The 19,659-nt window shown below is 39.8% G+C and overlaps 1 protein-coding gene across 2 annotated transcripts in view; it reads left to right on the top strand.

The window, feature by feature from the left end:
* LOC111865566 overlaps positions 1–11,958 on the top strand; it is a 566,968-nt gene extending 555,010 nt beyond the window's left edge. For both annotated transcript variants that reach the window (XM_023853714.2, XM_033751867.1), the window contains exon 10: positions 8,858–11,958. In XM_023853714.2, coding sequence (XP_023709482.1) covers positions 8,858–8,886 — 29 coding nt within the window. In that variant the 3' untranslated portion in view covers positions 8,887–11,958. The remainder of the gene's footprint in view (positions 1–8,857) is intronic.
* Positions 11,959–19,659: the final 7,701 nt, after the last annotated feature.

Here is a 19,659-nt window from a genome sequence, read left to right as displayed (position 1 = left end):
TACACACCCAGAACGTTAAATAATTTATTTGGAACATAGAAGGTGCCCGTAAAGTCCCTATCTACTTTGTGAGTACACAGATCATTAACTGGGTTGTATGAAGATTATGCAAGTATCTTCCACTTCTCTCTTTACTCTGTAGGATTCAAAGGGATGCTAATATCTTACATCTTCATACTTTCATTATTAACGGGATAGCGCAGTCGGTATAGCGACTGGCTAAGGGCTGGACGACCGAGGAGTTGAATTTCGAGTCCCGGTAGGGTCTAGAATTTTCTATTCTCTACGTTGTCCAGACCCACCAGTCCTATTTATTGAGTACCTCAGGCTCTTTTCCCGAGGGTAAAGCGGCCAGGACGTGAAGCTGACTACGTACTTCCAACTAGTGCTGAGGTGAAGAAAACATGAGTCTATACATCCACTCCCCCATACGCCTTCACGGCGTAATGCTTAATTGGATAGGCACAAAAAATAAAATTAGCCTACTTTAATTAAATAAATAAAACAAGAGATTTTAAGGATACATTTTTATGGACTCGAAATTAGAGTACACTTTTCCATACATATTTTGAAAAGCGAGGGAAATAGAATGTTCACGTCTTTCTTTTAAACGCATACAGAAATCTGATACTTGTTGACTACGTTATATTTTAGCGTCCTGTTGCACTGATTCACGTTCATGATGTGTATTTGTAACAACCGTCTTACAGTGCACAAATTTCACTTTTCTCCTCACTACATGTTTCGGCACTAATCTGCCATCTTCAGGTGTGGTTTTATTTACATCAAACAATTGCACTGTATGCCATCATGTCTCCTTTATAAAATGATTAAAATGTACATATATCATGATAATAAAGTTTATATATTAAAACTTTTCAAGAATATAGGAAGAGCACTCCCATACGAGAGGATCGACATAACACGCGAATTTTAAGTGCGACATATAGATGATCTTGAAAAGTTTTAATATATAAATTTTATTATCATGACATATATACATTTTAATCATTTTATAAAGGAGACATGATGGCATACAGTGCAACGGTTTGACGTAAATGAATCGACACCTGAAGATGGCACATTAGTGCCGAAACATGTAGTGAAGAGAAAGGTGAAATTGTGTGCACTGTAAGACGGTTGGTACAAATACACATCATGAACTTGTTGACTACATTAAGAAAAGCTGACACTGCATAAGTTGAAAATAATCACTTAGGATAGTTAACTTTTCAAAATGAGTATGTTTTACCCCTGTGGCAGACCTATACTAAATTAATTAATTCAAACCATAATATTAACATTATCATTACTCGCCTTTGTGTATGTTGATGACTATCTTTTAGCTTTTACAAATTATCAAAAGAGGCACCACTTTAATATCTAACAAGCTAGACCATAATTGTTCATTGGACAAAAAAAGAAGTGAAACTGGGAATGCATAGTAAGTTGAATTAATGAATGAAAAAGAAATGAAAAATGTGTACCATTTGACTCTGCACTTTGTTACGCCTTAACAACTGTAATTATAAAGGTTATGACGTGTTTGCATGAGTTATTCTCTGTAGGCGTGCTTCTTCATCCGTAGTCATCGACTTTTCACTTCACACGGTTTCAATTGTGACATTTTAATTGTTGCGTTACTAACACATAAATCCGTGTCACATCAAGCAAAGTTTGTTGACGCCCTAAAACAATCGAGGTAAATCTGACGCGCTTGTTCCTTTGCTAATTCTTTTGCCTCATCTCTCCAGTTGTCACGGAAGATAAATTTTTTGAGGTCATGCAGACGTTGTAATATTTCAGTGTTATAAATGTGATGAAAACTCCTAATGACTGGGAGGGCGGTAGAGTTACTAATTGCCTGTGTGTCTGGCTGTCTGTCTGTACCTTCTTGACCTACTACCTTCATTGGAGTCCACAGAATTTCATTATTATTTTTATGATTGAAGAGACATATCGGAAGAAAAAATATAATGGTTCATTAAGTGGCGAGTGCTAATGCTGGGCCGGTACTTTCAGTGATCCGTATTTTTGGCATGTCATTGACTCAAGATATTGTAATTTCATAAATGCCCTTATGTGGTATATCCTGTGTGTAAACCTTCGCTACATAGTGTCATATAATTTTATTTACCAAATTAACAAGATATCTGTAGAAATGTTTTGTCGTTGTGACACTGTATATTAACACTTCTATTCTTGCGAACTCATAAAGCAAACATCTTTTCGGAGAAAAATTCGAACCGGGTCATAATGATGTACCCTCCAGTGAAATTCTGCAGTGATCACAGGAATAATTATTTCTTGGTTTGAAGAGCATTAGCTTCAAGGATGTGAGATCTTGAAATATAGTAGAAATGTACCACACATTCAGATGAACATGTCTCCTCCTCAGAAGTAATTTTTTTTCTCTCTTGGCGTGGGGTGAGACTGAGTCCACTTGGTACGTCTGCCATTAACTGGCCTCTTGTACCATCCCCGGATGATAGATGATGATGAATGTGGAGCAGTCGGTGGAATGAGAATTGGCAGGGAAAACCGAAGTACTCGGAGAAAACCTGTCCTAGTACCACTTTGTCCACCATAAATCCCACATGACCTGAGCCGGGCTCGAACCCGGGCCGCCGCTGTGGGAACCCGGCGACTAACCGCCTGAGCTATGATACGGCGTCCTCCACAGTAGCTTCTTTCGAAATGTCGGCTAACTTCTATGAGACTGCACGAAGTCACTCCGAACATATTGATGTAACGGTAAGGCTTCAGACTTGCATTATTGAGGTGCTCGGTTCGAAGTTCAGCCGGACACCGACTATCTTGAGTTCGTTCGTAAATTTCCGCATTCATGCCAGGAATATGCCTGTAGGCAAATTAGTCTTTCTTCCACATTTTGTCAGCTCATTATTCGCTGTCTTTCTGCCATTCAGCGTGACTCCGTCTGGGTTTGCTGACTGCATTTCTAAATAAACAATAATTATTTATTCGTATTGAAATTAACTACACGGCGTCACATTCCAGAAGGCAATTTGATGTCTGAGAGTTCCATGCAGCTTAGTTACACAGCCTAAATTCGTTAGTGCCGAAAAGTTGGATTGGAAATGCCTCTTTCGAGGTCAGGAGAGGAGGGGGGTGTGACATCGGCGGGAAGTATGCCTATAGTAAAAGGTAAAAATATGTAAAGCTGTCCCTATGCTTAACTAATTAATCACTACGCCATGAAGGCGTATGGGGGAGTGGATGTACAGGTCCACACTTTCTTGACCTCGGCACTAGCTGGAGGTAAGTGGTCAGCTTCACGACTCAGTCGCTTTACCCCCGGGGAAAGCGTCCACGGTACCTATCATATATGAGGTTGGGTGGACCCCAGTGCCGGTCTGGACGACGTGGAGAAGAGAAAATTCTTAACTTTACGGGGACTCGAACTTCAGCCCCTCGGTCGTCCAGCCCGTAGCCAGTCGTTATACCGACTGCGCTATCGCGGCTCCCAAATGTGCCTGTATTACCGGCCGCTGATGATAAGAGTAATGATAAATGAGAATGGGACATTGGTGATCTCTTCCCTTGAGATTCAAGAATCAAAAAATTCTATTCATTTCTTTTCTCCTTGTGTGCTTCATGTCCCACGTCACCGCCAAATAGTGGCTACCCCCACCATCAGGACAGACGATGAAAGAAAACCGCTACACCCAAACGCTGGTAATTGCCATGGTTCAACGTGTCATAATCCAGAGGAACAAACTCTCAGTTTTCCCAGATGTGGAAGCCTCACGCCTCGATCGATGTTGAGTCACTGATTCGCTTGGCTCTTACTGACATTGGTGAGACAGCGCTGAGTTTAAGGACGAATATGGATGATGAAATAGAAATGATATTAGGCATCAGTCAGATCATTCATGGAGCTGAGTCCATCTTGGGAAGCCCCCAGTTGTGCAGCTACTCAAGAACTTCAACATTTTATGGAACCCGAAGGTTCATTATCGTCTTCACAAGAGCCCTCCACTGGTCTCTATCCTGAGCCAGATCACTCCAATCCATAAGATCCCATCCTATCTAAGATCCATTTTAATATTGTCCACCCGCCTACGTCTTGGTCTTCCCAGTGGTCTCTTTCCTTCCGTCTTTCCAACAATATCCTATAAGTATTCCTCCTCTCCCCCATTTGTCCTACATGCCCTTCCAATCTCATCATCCTTTACTTGATCTTTATAATTATGCAGTATGTGCCAAAAATTTCAGTACTGAAATGAAAAGACGTCCTGTTGATACCACTGTCTATTCATGTGAAGGCCCCTTGCACGACAGAACCTTCTCACATCCTGAAGAAATGGTCCGATCACCATGTCCCTGTAGCGTTCTTGGGTGACGGTAAGAGCATTGCCTTCCTCATCCTCAATGAAATAGGGGCCTAATATACCGTGTGCTGAGACGGCACACCACATCGTCACACGTGTACTGTGTAGCGGTTTCTGGACGGTAACATCTGGCCGCTCAAAACCAAGGAAGCGAGTTGTCTGGCGACCACTTCCCTATGAGCGGAAATAATACTCAACTATGAATACTTTTTCCTCCGTCGAGAGACCCATTTCCAACAACTGCACAACTCAACTTCCTTTTCACTACTGGGAACACGTGCGGCTGGAGCTGTGCCCCGTCGACAAACGCACATGCGCGTTCAAGATGCGCGAGTTTCAGTACTGCATTTTTGGCGCACACTGTACTTGGAGAAGAGTACATGTTATGATGATATTAGGCACTATCCTAGCAGGAATGGAAGGACTGAAGAAACCCACGGAAATCTGTTACTTGAATTCCGATCTTATCCATCCCGCTACTGCTTCCCCTTCCTACTCGGGGAGTCTCTGGTTCGAATTTCAGTTTTCCTCAGGCTCTCAAGCTAATTCCTGGAATAGACTTTCAGACTCGCCATTGCTGCTTCTTTCCACATCATCCCGAAGTCACCATCATCCTCTCATTCGACACCATAGCCCCATAAGATGTTCAAAACGAAACAGACATGACCCCCCCCCCACTTCTATTGTTTCATGCTAAGATTAAGATTTTAACAGATGATTACCGCATTCGAGTGAGACAAGTCGGAGTTTCCACTATGGACTGGGGATGGGGGCACACCTGTGCAGACGCAGTCTACGTACTTAGTGGAAGCTTTTCAACTGTCGCTCACATCAGCTGTATGTGTAGAAATAAATTCATGATCCGGTGCTGTAATATACGTCAGACATTTCTCCGGGTTTTACTACTGATCTAGAGCGCTACGCTAGATCCCGGTATGTGTACAATAATAATTCTTCTAATATTGGATAGTATTTGTCAATCATCACAGTTTCAAATACAGAGGAATTTCCCGTCCTGAAAGTTTAATCTAAGAACCTGAACAGCCAGCCTAGAGCTCAGACTCTCTTGGCAATTCTGAGTTGTCTGGTCAGCCTGTGCACTTCACATTCTGTGCTGAATAGAGTGAAATGGATGTAGGATAAATATTGTTTCGCTGGAATTTTAATTCGCCCATAATTACATACATTTGTGATCTTTGCCTTATAGTTTGTAACCATCTTTTTTGTGTGCTTAGCTTTGGGTTAACCGAGCTATTTTCCTTCATCCCTTATCACCTTTGTTTTTTGTTACCGAAACATTGGGTTGCTTACCCTTGCTGATTCAAACCTTTAACAAGGACTCTTACAGAGTAATTATAAACCATCGTATGGTTATATTTCTTATTATTTTCCTGGACATTACATGTAACTTACATGTCTATGTTTGTTGTAACACGCATCCAGAAGATAATAATAATAATATTGCATCCCATAACCGATACAAATTCCCTTTCATCACGTTAAGTGGTTATCTTGGCCGGATGTTCCAACTGTCTTCTCATTTCTATTTTCTTAGCCTCAGATAATCCATATCGGCCAGCATTTCGCGTAAAGTATAGTTCAGGAATACGTACCGGGCACAGGGCTAGATATTACTAATAATTTAGTGGTTATTGTTAGGACTGCGGTACAGATTTGTCGTCTTCTACAGCTTCGTTTTATGATCCATATTACATAAAAAAGGATTGACTCTTCCGAGCTGTTAACCCTTTGCAGCTGCAAAAACCTTACCTTGCTTTTAATATCGGATGTTATATTTAAGTGACTAGTAACTTCAAGTGTAATCACTGCCTTCTTCAGCGGTTATGGGCTTCTAATGATCCCTCTGTAGATCACAGTAGCCGCGTGGTCTTAGGCATGAACTGTCTTCGCGCGCTCAAACACTGGAATTGTGAGTTCGAATCCCACTTGAGGCATGGATGTCTGTGTGCTTTTATTCTATGTCTGTGTTAGGTAGCGGCCTAGCGGCCTCCATAGTCTAGAGGTAACGTTCCCACCTCATGACTCGTAGTACGCGGGTTCAAATANGCGGAAAAATTCAGGGAACAAGTCCTCCGGGAGGGACTTTAAGCCGTGGGTCCTGTGTCGTAGCTTTACGGCACGTAAAAGAACCTCATATCTCCAAAGGAGGTCACTGAGCCAAATTAACGGACGTTTCCCGCCCAACAGTAGTCTCTAATACCTCTGGTAGAGGGGGGAAGCATTATAGATACCTCTCAGCTAGTAGAGCCGGTCTCGCTGGCTGGGCGGGACTGATGGTAAGCACCAGTACCGGTAGGATATAGAGACTGGTAGAAATCATAGAGGGAAGCACAATGGACCAATACAGGTCTCAGTGCATGGGGAAACTCACCCTCTCTAATAACTAACTAACTAACTATGTAGCGGCCTTGTGACGGGCTCATCCCCCGTCAAATGAGCCCTACCGACTCTGTAAAAAGATAAAAAAATGAAAAAGCGTCCAAGGTCCAACAAAGTTCTGTAGAGCCATAATCAAGCAATGACAAATGCCTATAATTTCAAAGCTGTTCTATAATCCAGTACTGTGAGTACTGCTAATTCTAGGGGTACGCGGTAGCGTAGTTAGTTGAGGCACTTTGCTGCAAGCCGGGAGGTCGCGGGTTCAATTCCTGATGAGGTCATTGGATTTTTAAATTGAACTAATCCTTCCAGCGGCACTATAGCCCTGGGGTCGACTCAGTCTCTAACAGAAATGAATAGCAGGAATCATCCTGGGGGTTAAAAGCGGCCGGCCCGTAAGGCTGACAACCTCAGCGCAATATGGGAACCATGACGTCTCACAACCCTATGGGCTTCCACGGCCTGTTACACGGATAGCTTTAACTTTGCCTTTACTGCTACTCCTAACATGGTCTGGAAGGGAACTTACAGTTCTCGGTTGTGCCCGGACTATTCTTAATTTAATATTGATGCAAACTGTACTGAAATTTGGTACCGTACATTTTTATACTCTTAAGTATGCTACAAATATGTCAGTGTCTCATTGACAGGCGGAAGGATATGTGAGTACATGTCATAAGGAATCATGAAATAATGAACAAACCTGTGTTGTTGGCCAAAAAATGTACGATTTTTGTTGATGAAATTATAAATTGTCACTGGCAATAAATTTTCTGTTGCAGTAAGTAAGCTGTTAAGAGAGTTGTGAACTACATTTCAGTAAATGTCCCACAGATCTTACAAGCAGTGCGTGTCCATAGCATATTTCATGCATTAATCCATTACTTATATAATAATAATTCTAACATTTCTTTTAATACTTTCATATTTACTTTGACATGTATTTTCCACATTAATATTTAAGAACATTGATCCCTACGTGGTAAATTATATTTTCGTATGATTATTTCCGCCTTCACAGTAAATATGAATTATGCTTTCCAGTCTGAAATTACTTTCCCTCGGAAAGCAGGTAAGGGCTATTAATACGGGTATATTCCACTTTTTAGTAAGAGAAATAATCTCTCCTCGAAAGAGAAATCTCCGCTTGTTCATACAGAAATATTTCTCTGTTCCAGTGTCTATGGCTCTACAGCCTTTTAGACCTTGGCCTCTTTTTCGTTTCTTAATCCTATACACAGTCGGTATGGCTCCTTGGTCGAGGGCCCAGCCCGTCGCAGGGCTGCTGCTTACTAGCAGAACAGCACAAATACACAATAAAAGCTCATAGACATCCATACCTCGATTGTGATTCGAACCCACGACCCCAGTGTTCGAGCGGGCGAACGCAGTTCATGCCCTAGACCGCGCGGCTACTGTGACCGTCCATACAGAAACACAACCAGCTAATAATTTCAACATAGAGGATGATGGCGGATTTTATAAACGTAATGCACTCAAATTTTCGAAATAAAATTTCTCAAATGAACTTCGCTAAGCTACCTATGGGTCAGCGCGTAAAAAAACTTTCTTTTATAGAGAAATGTAACTATAAATGGTTCTGACGTGTAAGAAGGGAATTATTTATTTATTTCAGGCTTTGTGTCGTGCGAGAAAAATTTTATTCCTGCCATAAATTTGAAATTGTGTCAGTGAACGCAAAAGAAAGGTTCTACTACCTTGATGATATTCTGGGTAATAATTCACTTAAAACCTTCTGCAAACCCCTGGTCAATTTCCAGATGAAAACTCTACAAATTACTGACACTACAACTCTTAACGAAATTGAAACGATTGTCAGGCATTTAACGTTTTTTCACCATCCATAAGATTCTTATAGTATGCTTCTCCAGATGTACATACTTTTGTCACCTTCATAGAATTATATAATCTCCAATAATTTATGTAAGGTAAAAAAGTAAATTTGTCCCTCTGCTTAACCAATTAAGTACTACGCCATGAAAGGCGTATGGGGAGTGGATCTATAAATCCACGTGTTCTTGACCTCGGCACTAATTGTAACTTATGTGTATAGTGTAATAATTGAATTTTTCTTTTTCTTACAGATGCACGGGATTCTGCGAGCAGTTTATGAGCAAGATACCAGAAATAATCAGCTGGCACTTCTATGTTATTAAGCGATTATAAATACTATTAAGTATGACATATTGTCAACAACGACTGTGATGCCTCCATACCCGCAATAGTTACTGAAGCCACTGCTGTCTCGTGCAATATCCGTCGTCTCGCTTCCCTATTGTTGCAATGAAGCAAGGATTTATCTTTGCTGCGATATTTTCCGACAGTTTTTGTGGGCGTTCGTGTTTAAGGGTGTCGAATTACACATCCGCGGAGTTTGTTTCCTTGATTTTATCAATATACAGGAACAGTTGTAGGCTTAAAATGGAAAACATGCAGTATTTCGTGACAGAGGATATGTCTGTTTTGTTGGTTTAATGAAATGTTCATGTAAGTTTGTTATCAGATGTTATCGTTTTTCTCTACCGTATGGAAGAGCCTTGTCACTGTCTTGACCGTGTACACCTGACTTTTCCGGTTCTCTGATGTGTAACATACTTTAGAGATCAAAAGATCTAAAAACCGGCCATCGTTACAAAAGTTATTGAAAGACAAGTATACATGGAATTTATGTTGGGCTCAGTAGCCCGTTGAATGTGTTCTTTTGTGTCAGACAACTTACCGTATTTCTTTCTATATTAAAACCATAATTATGTCACGTGAGCGTTTTTAGGCACTCCGTCCAGTCTCCTTCTTGTATAACAGAAAATCTTAACAATTGTGACATTATTATGGAAGAATGTAGTTTATTTATTGATTGCAGACGTCTACGCCACATAAACAGTATTATAATTGCAGTCGCTAATATTTCTGTCTGGGAAAGCGGAGTGTAATTTGCGGCAAACCGTGTGAAAGAGTTTCTGATAGCGCCCGCAGTGCGTGACGTAGAGGAGACCCGTGGTGATGTTCTTCTGTTCTGTTGATACAGGAAGCGTGCAAGCGCATGTGCGGTACAAAAATAAGTTATGCTTTAAACATAGTTATATATATATATGAGAGGTATATACAGTGAATATTTCATAATAGATATTCGCCTACAACTGCTAGAGTTAAACAGGTATGTGCATAATTATGTTTATACATATCGAAGTATATTCTTGAAATAGCATATTGAGGTTATGTAGGCTGTGAGCATTTCACAAGTATTCCTGTCGGAATTAGTGGCTATTTATTTCGGATACCTAACACTGAACACCTGATGGCCAAAGCGTTTAAAAAAGATTAAACAAAACTTAATGTCTGAATGTAATAACAGTATATTTTTGCATGACTCTACACGAGGTTATACAAAACACACGTACATATCCTCTCTGACTCTCAAACAAATGTTCGTGTACTGGTATGTTGTCTCACCTACTTCGTACAGTTCTCTCATGTGTTAGTTACATATTGCTGTCGTAGCCTGTAGGACATATTTTGAACTTCAGGTCGACTGAGTACGTGGCTACACCCCCGTTCTTATCGAATTTACAGCCCAAGAATGAAGCCCTAAGATGAAATTCGCTTTTTATACGCATACTCATGAAGTCTAAATGTTTATGTTTAATTTCAGATAACCTAACCTTTGATTAGTTTATTGAAAAAAAACTGTTATACGGGCAATTTTTAAGTAGATTATAAAGGGTTTTGACGATGGATTATAATAGAGAATTACTGGGTTATTGGACTTTCTTCATCGTTCGGTATTATAGAAATTAGAGAATATGACGTTTCGGAAAATTAGATCTGTTTCCGTGATTGAGGTTAGCTCTTTCTAACGGAACCAATTGAATAGGTGTAAAGGAAACAGATCCAGTTTCCAAAACGTTGTGCTCTCAACTTTTAAGAATATCGGGCCATGGACAAAATCCGAAAACCCAGTAATTATGAGAAAATTTAAGATTTTGCTCCATAATTTTATGCAGAATTTTGAATACTTTAATGGTCTCTGGTAACCTCATATGTGTCGATGCATAACGATCATTAACCCAACATTTCGACCATAATTTGAGTTCTTTCTGTAAAAACGAAGCCTGTGAATGACATTAGGTAGGCCTGTTATATATGCTAAAAAGATATGTTCACAATTTTTTTGGGGGGGAGGGGGCGGTTGAGCTTCGAGGAAGATCATTCAGACTTTTCGTTTTATAGCCTTCCTATTAAGTGAATTCTTAGAATTGAACGGTACCATGGGATCAAGTAAATGATATACTTTGGTTTCAAACGGAAGCTTTGAGTGACTATACTAGAATTATGAAAATGAGCGTGTTCTCTTATTTCCCAGGAAGTCACTTTGTCTTTAAGTGCCACTATATAGGAACCACCTCGAATTTTAAATATTGGCAGCAGATGTAACGTAAGAATTCTATAAACATTAATTTTAAATACCGGTAACCAACTTTATTTTCAAAATTTGGCCTCAGGTTGCTGCAGTCCTCAAGCTGGAGAGAGCAATACAGTGTATAATTCTAATCTCTGTAAGGATTCGTTAAACGAACTTACATTATTTGGAGGGATATTTTTATGGCATTGTGAAGCTGCTTTCATTGTTAATAAAGTTTTAAACGAATGTATAGTCTAGAAGTACTTTGCTGTCTTAAAGAAAAGCTGAAATTTAAATTTAAACAAACCTATTATACAGTGAAATGCAAGATGGTCTGTTGTTCCTACTTTTGTCCATTACTCTCTCAATTTATTCATTGCAGTTCAATCACTGGGTTTCATGTTCAACAGCTCCAGCATTGTTTTGCTTCAGACTGGTCAGATTGGTTAAGTGGTTTTGTCTCTTTTAAATTAAAGTTTGTAAACTGTAATTCTATTCACAGAAGGTTGTAAATATACAGAAAATGCAGCTGATTTAGGTGTTAATATCTTACCCACGTCATGCTTAGTGAATGGATCCAGCTCTACTTTCGCTTGCTGAAGAATCATAATGCTGTATACTCCTCAGAAATGCCCCATCCATAAAATTATTCACATTAATTGAGTGCTGTTAGTTTCGGTCTGTATATTTTCTCAAATTTGTATTTGAAAATTATTTAACAGCATATTTCATTGTAAATTTTCTCTAAAAATACAATTTTAACCTTGAATTTAGGTCTATATTACATTTGTCGCATGAAATATTAACATGAAATTATACCTACATTTTTCTTATGGTTCACAAAAATAGTACAGCTGTTTATACAAAAATTTTAATGACACTTCTTGTTAATATTGTGTTATGTGATCACAATAGCTGAAAGGTAAAATATTATGTTGGGACTGTTGACTTAATTAAATAGCATTTATCTTCATATAAATAAGCCGTTATTTTATAAAAACGTTTACGCTTACATTCCTGAAATTTGGGAAATAAATATCATACCTGCGTTTGCATCCACATGAAAAAACAACATGAAATGCAATGGTTATAAAATTAGAGGTTCGTGTATATACTTGTGTTCAAAGCACAAAATATATTAAGAAGACTAAATTTGTCAGCCCTTTATAAGATGCACAACATGATTCACAGAGGTTGTAAAATTCTGCACACTTCTGTTCGGTGTTACAGGAATAATTACCATTAGAGGCCTTTCTATGATTACCAATATTCATAACCTCAAATACAGGCTTTGTCTACAATGTTAGAAGGTGCTGGAATGAACCCAGTTAAGTGTGAATTATCGTGAGTGCTTCAGCCATGAAATTAACGTGTCAGTTTATGTAATTTCTTCGCCTTCTTAATCAGTTCGTTTAATAATATGTATCAGTTTAATTTCCGTGCTTCGTTCGCCTAATGTGACCGCCATGTGACCGTTCAGAATTTGTACGAGTGCAGAATCAGAGGAGATTTCACAACAAACTACATTGCCGAGCAGGCTGGTATAGCCGTAACGCTCAGAAATTGTAATAGGCAAGTTTTTCGAAACTCGGGGTTCGCATGTTTCTCCGCAATCCTTCGAAGTAAATTTTCTCGGTCAGGCTACGATCGCCTCCTTCCAAATCATTTCCAATTCGTTACTCACCAGTCGTCCTACCATTCGACGCTATTGCTTTAGACGGAGATGCTGATAACATTGTAAAACAAAGCAAGGTGCTACATTTGTATCAGGACAACATGCATAATTATGTGGCGAAGAGTCTAATTAGGATATTTGTATCTGTTGGCCAAGAATGGATCCTAAAATCCCTTAAATTGATGACTTTTATTGAGACATGTTTATATGTCGTGATTACTGCCTTCTGGGATGTGACGCCGTATAGTTTGGTAGGTGGGTACCAACGTTTAGGTGTAAACTTGAAGAAGGTTGTCGCAGATTCCTCTGAAATGTTCATACCCATCTACTGAACTACATGAAGTGATATCTCAGAAGACCGCCATCTTCATATCTCCATGAGAACCTCAGACCTCGTGAGGCTTTTAAGTCTTGTCCATCGAGACACATGAATATGTGAAGTTCTACTCGCCGAATTAAGAATTCCTTCAGCGCACACAGAAATATTGCTCTTTATTTGTGTCTGTACATAGGCGTTCGCCCGTTTCATTTTCCAAGTTACTTTAAACCAGCTGTACCAACTTATGACAGTGATTTATAACATTGGCAGCAGAACGAATTTTGAAACATGTGCCGATATTCTTTACGGTTATGATATTATAAACTATAAAAGTCTATAGGATCTGTTTTTGTCAATATATCTTTTATAAAACGATAGAGCAATACTGTAAAACATTATTTATTTTCATTTCATGAAATTGCCCTTTATCCAATCAACTTCTAAAGAATTAATTGACCCTACTCAAAGCATAGGCCTGCATTTCTAGTTCTCTTATCTAGTGTCTGTTTCGCACCTTGTAGAATGTTTTGTTCCCTAGAGAAATTATCGGTTTTGATCCCTTGCATGACGTGCAGTTTTATTTTTAAGTACTAAATGCATGCAAACTAGAATTCCGAAACGATGGTAAGACATTCTCAGTATAATAGCATAAATAAAAACGCATAAAATGTTTTAAAGGCATGTTAACTTTTGTCTATATGACTATTATGAATTTCTGCATGCGAGTACGTAAAATTATGTTTCCTCGGCCAACCAAGCGATTGTGTTTTTCGGGCCTTAGTGGAGGAAGAAAGGTTGGAATTATAGGCATAGCTAAACATTTGAGTTCGAGCAAAAAATTGTTTTGGGCATGTATCGGTGTATTCAGAGAACAATTTGGTTTTGTCTGCATTCCGGGCCTACTAAATTTCTCTGTACATTTCAATTTCAGATAAACCCGCACTTTACAAAAATAGTTTTACCATTATGCCGAATTTATAGAACTGAAGAATATAGAATAAATTATGACCGAAATATAATTTTTAGTTATATTAAATGGGCTTGTTTCCTTTGTAGCACAGCTGCCTTATTTCCTGAGTTAACACATCTAAAATTATTGAAGTCAAAACTAATATTATTAAGAGATTATTTCCCAATAATCTTTCCAAATTAAACTTAACTTCAGACAGGAAATTATATTCATTAATTACGATTTGAAGTATTCGCAGCGGTGGTCAAGAAATGAAGAAAAAACACTGTTATATCGTAATGTTGGCAGATCCAGGACGATAATTAAGTAATCCTACAGGAAATCTGTCTGAATGCTATCATCTCTGTTCTCTGCAAGCTAGCATTATTCTATATTGTTAGAGTTTCCGAGTGTCAAATACGTAGATTTTTGTATGCCAACTCTGTTTTCTTACCTAAAAATACACATTTGAGTCATGAAGAAACTGACCGGTAGCCAACTGATCTTCACGTCTGATAATCAGATTGTGACATGAATTCACAACATCGTGTTACACAACACCACGCACACTGCATCGTACTAATTATCCTCATGCTTATCTGCGCCCGTCGGATTAATTAACATCTAATTTCTTCTCTAATACAGTATAAAGTAGACGCAAAACTTGCCTTGTTTTACAAAAAACAGGTAATGTAATCCAGCAGTTTGAAGATAAGGCATAATTTATATTTCCCTCATGTACATAATTTTTCTCCCGGTTTCAGCAAAATCAGGATTTGTTATTAAATGATTTGTAAACAATGAACATCCATTATATAAAATATAGGAATTTGTTTCGAATATTAACGTTTTCACTTTCAAAAGGTTTAAAATGAAGAACATTTACATATACGTAGTTACACATAGTTTTATACTGTGTTATAAAATTTCTACAGTTTTATTTCTGTACAGGCACCTATAGCCATGGATGCTGATACGCCTCTAATCACCCCTCCCACACTCACACACACACACACACACACTCAGTCGCACGAACGCTCATTCACACGCACGCTCTCTCACACACATACTCACATCTACACACACTCTCACGCTCGCAGACGCGCACACACACATATACACGCACGCTCACACTCGCAGACATGCACACACACACTCTCACACTCGCAGACACGCACACACACTCACATGCACACACACTCTCATACGCTCACACTCACACATGTACACGCACGCTCACACTCGCAGACACGCGCACACTCACGTGTACACACACTCACACACGCAACGGATATATGCTTAAGCTCCTTCCGCCTTTAGTAAGCAAGGCTTGCTTCATTCCCCCATGTGTGGCGCTGTCATATCACATAACATAGTAGCAACACTCAGATGAGAATCATTTTCAGCTTCCGGGTGCCTCTGTTGCCGTCCGCTACAAATTTGTTTTCACCATGCCCAGCCTCCAAGCGAGTCTGAATCCGGCTATAAAACCGTGGACAGAAATTAGGACCCCGTGATTCTTGGTCACAGTTTCAGACATTGGCTACTTACCTGTCGCCGCATTGCTTACTTGTAATTCCTCATATCAAGAGAAATCCGCCAGACGTTCACTGGATAGGGCAAAACAGGGCTTGGAACGATCCGTACATATTTAATACAGTAGAGAATGAAATTCAAATTTGGATATTTTTCTTAGTCTCACTACTGGAAAACCAGTCTCTGTTTGTTCTGTTCAGAGCTAGGCTAATGGAACTTGTGAAGTGATAAACATGCCAAGTCAAACGTCCGGAACGATCTTGATTAGACAGACCTGCACTACACGGTAGCTTCATTGGGTTTAAGGAGCCCGAACTAATTATTCGCAGACTGAGATTTAATTTCAACTATTTTTTTATTGCTAGTGGGGTGGGACGAATTCCCTTGTACTGCGGTCAATTCTGGCCTATTGTACCAGCCCCAGATGATAGGTGAGGGTGATTGTGGAGCAATTGGTGGAATGAAGATTGGCAGGGGAAACCGAAGTACTCGGAGAAAACCCGCCCCAGCGCCACTTTGTCCACCACAAATCCCACTTAACCAGGGCCGGGATCGAATTCATTTCAAGTAAGTAACGCTTTATGTGACGTGGGCATTGACTTGAAGCCGAAGTGTCTTCCGAGGGGCAGGGCAGTTGCTGCCCCTGGCTACAGAGCAGACATCGGATCCTTCGGGTTCAGCTTCGATTAATTTCCGGGGTGGGGGTCTCTTCGCTTTTCCAATTTATCTCGTCATACTCTTCTTTCTTATAAAAATTTATGTAAATTTACCGCGATGTGTATTTTAGTCACTCAACAGGAATGCATTTATGATCTGCAAGCCAAAATTAATGATTATTTAAGGAAAATTAAACATTAATGGATTACTAAATATTCGTTGATACCATGTCGTGTAATGTAACATATATGTTGGCCATACATTCAATTTCCTTAACCTAAATTCTTTTTTTTCTTTTCGTCATTTACAGCGACTGTAAACCGGAACACAATATTAAAAGAGAGAACATAACAACTTCACCAGCAGACTTATAGGAACGAGTCAAGTCGGATTATGTTAAAACATGCGCTTATTTTTTAACATCAGTTTCTAAATTCTCAGGCTGATACTGTTGGGTAGTAAGCCCTGAGAAAGATATTTCCTGGTATTCTTCAGTCTCTCGAGAAAAATTCCATGTAGCCATTATCACTTCCGGTTGTATTCCTCATATATCGTCATTCATTATCGTTCTTCAAAGTACATGGGACTCTATGTAGCACTTCCGGTTGGTACTGCAGCTAGACCAACGTGTTGATGGGTCCTAGACAGTGTTTCTCAAATTTCCGGCAACTGCAGATCAGATGGGCGGCCGGCTCACACATGGACCAGTCAGCTATCATAACATTCCCATTAGTCCTAAAGGGTATTCGATTTCGCTTTTCTTCTCCGAATAACAAAAAATTATAGGTAAAATTTCCAATAAACCACTTTCTTCTATCCACCATAAAGAAAACTTGTTAAACATTGATTCATCAACATTTTTGTAATTACATTATTTTATTTATTACATTTCATGCAATAATGCGGACCATCTGGTGGAGCGACACGGACCACAGGTCGACACTCACTGTTCTAGAGGATTATGAACTGGAGACTCGCGTCTATATCGTCCGAGTCACTCCCACAGGGACCTAGGACCTTGTCCGTAAATTTAAGATTTAAAACTTTAAACTTTAAAGCATAAATATTTAGGAATTCGGTCTTGACTCACAGAAAATATACTGCGTCTTTATTTCAAAGACCAGTCTGTTAATGCTGTTAGGGAAATAATCGTTTTTTATTCATACACTCATTAGGAACTCTTAAATAAACCATGTGGTCAGAACGCAGAACTTCCGAATGTTAGTACATAGAGTACCCACTGTGCTTTAGAGGGTTAAAGTACTGATCAGCACAGAATACTCGGGAGCCTCCCAGTTCGGATCATGGTCAGAGGACGCACTAACCCGACTATAACATTTCCTCAGTTTCTGTAATGGCTAATGCTAGATCACGCCATACTCTTCCTTCGTAGTCTCAGTGCAAGCTGTATTGCCGTTGAAGCATGCGCAGTGTCATTTAGGGGCTTGTGGGGCTTATTGTCCTGTAGTTCTGAGAGAGTTCGACATTTCGGAGGAAGACCATTCTTAGGTTCGAAGAGTAAGCCAAGCAAGAAACGAGCAGAAGCAGACGGCAAGCCAGTGAAGGATATAACTGCCAACAGTCCTGTGAACAGAATGACTTGACGACTCAAGGAGAAAGTACGCTGTAGTGGGGAGCGTAACAGCTCGAGGAAAACGTTGGGAAGGAGTGGGTGGCAGTTAATCCGTGGGACTTCTTTCCGTGGCCTCAGTATAGTAAATAAATGTCACTTCGTGCTACACGTTCATAATCTTGAAGTTTACCTTTCTGTTTGTTATTTATTAGTTGTTAAATATTTTAGGGGGAACCTCAAGGGATTCCCCGATCTTCTTAGTGATCACCGTTGCGGGGATCTCCCGAACCCGAGGGCACAGCCACGGAAATTGGGGAATGGGAAGTGACTCTTGAAGGAAGGCGAGAGAAGAAGAAGAAGAAGAAGAAGAAGAAGAAGAAGAAGAAGAAGAAGAAGAAGAAGGGGGTGGTAGTTAGAGACACTACATTGGGGGAGGGGGGGAAGAAACTATATCTCTGATTTTGAAGGTTCCCAGGCAGTGCCCGCTTGTCCTTCAGGTATAGGTAGAGCATATAATCGGATATTTTTTATATATTATATATTTTTTTGACGCTAGCAGGGGTGCATTATAGTAATTTTTTTTTTGCTAACGTTAGGGGGGCTATATTAGGGCGAAATTTTGATGTTACCAATGGGAGGGCTGCATGTGAGGCATGCAGTGCAACGTGGAATTTGGGTACCAACTCAGCATTTGCTCTAGGACCGAGGAAAACCACGGAAAACCTTGGTCGAGTTGGCCGGTCGCAGGACCTTCCGGATGCAAACTGGCTTCTAGCCAGCAGTCTGGCATTGAATGCGCGAACCCTAACATTAGCTTTATTTTAAAAGTTTACATATGTGTTTCTATATTTTTTCCACATTTTTTTTTCCTTACTTTGGATGAGCAGCTGGTTTATTGCTTAGCTTACTCTTCGAATTTCAATATGGAGGCGACATGCCTCTCCGAACTACACATCATCACAACTCAGAATATCTTACTTTTCATACTGACCGTCGTGAGAGCATCAAATCCACAAAATGGTAAGAAATGCGATGCGTTATTTGGGAGTTGTCTCGTCTCACTGAACCAGTTAAGAGATTATAATGTGTGTCTGTGTTCAGATTAGCTCAGAAGGGAATGATGTGACTTGGTTCACTTGTGCATGAACGGGCATGGTGCAATTACGTGAAGCGTAACGCTGAATGTCTGTTCACACATGTTGCATGCCGGATCAGAACTAACCCACACATGTCGCGCCCTGGTCCATGACCAAGCACATCGTGTGCCGCACGAGGGACCGTCCACAGTCAGAATTTATTGCCCTAACTTCTCTGAAAAGTCCGTGTCTTGTGGAGGTACAGGGAACGTAGAGGGAGATAAGTGGTCAGCTCCACGCTGAGGCTGATTTATCAGTTATTTTCGTTTTTAAAGTTATTCACAAGTACAGATCTTAGTGGAATGACATTCATATCGATTTCCAAAAGGACTAATCAATTCGATAAAATACAGAATTCCTGGACCTATAAAGTTGTTTCCGCCTTCAAGAACTGATCGTTTTTATTAAAAAAGTGTCATTATGGTCTTCTGGTTTATAACAGTGTGTAGAATTGTAGGTGGGCACCAACGACCAGGAAGAATATATTCCTCCATCGTCTACCCTGAAGATGGAAGCATCATATTCTTCCGAAACAATGATCGCCACCTACGAGATGATATCTACACAGTGTCATCACATATAACACCACAATGTGAATCTCCATCGCAGTGGAAGTTTCAACAATCTGAAGAGTAAATTCCT

The sequence above is a fragment of the Cryptotermes secundus genome, unplaced genomic scaffold, assembly GCF_002891405.2.
Source record: "Cryptotermes secundus unplaced genomic scaffold, Csec_1.0 scaffold836, whole genome shotgun sequence".
Classification (NCBI taxonomy): domain Eukaryota; kingdom Metazoa; phylum Arthropoda; class Insecta; order Blattodea; family Kalotermitidae; genus Cryptotermes; species Cryptotermes secundus.
This window is presented reverse-complemented; position numbering and strand designations above follow the sequence as displayed.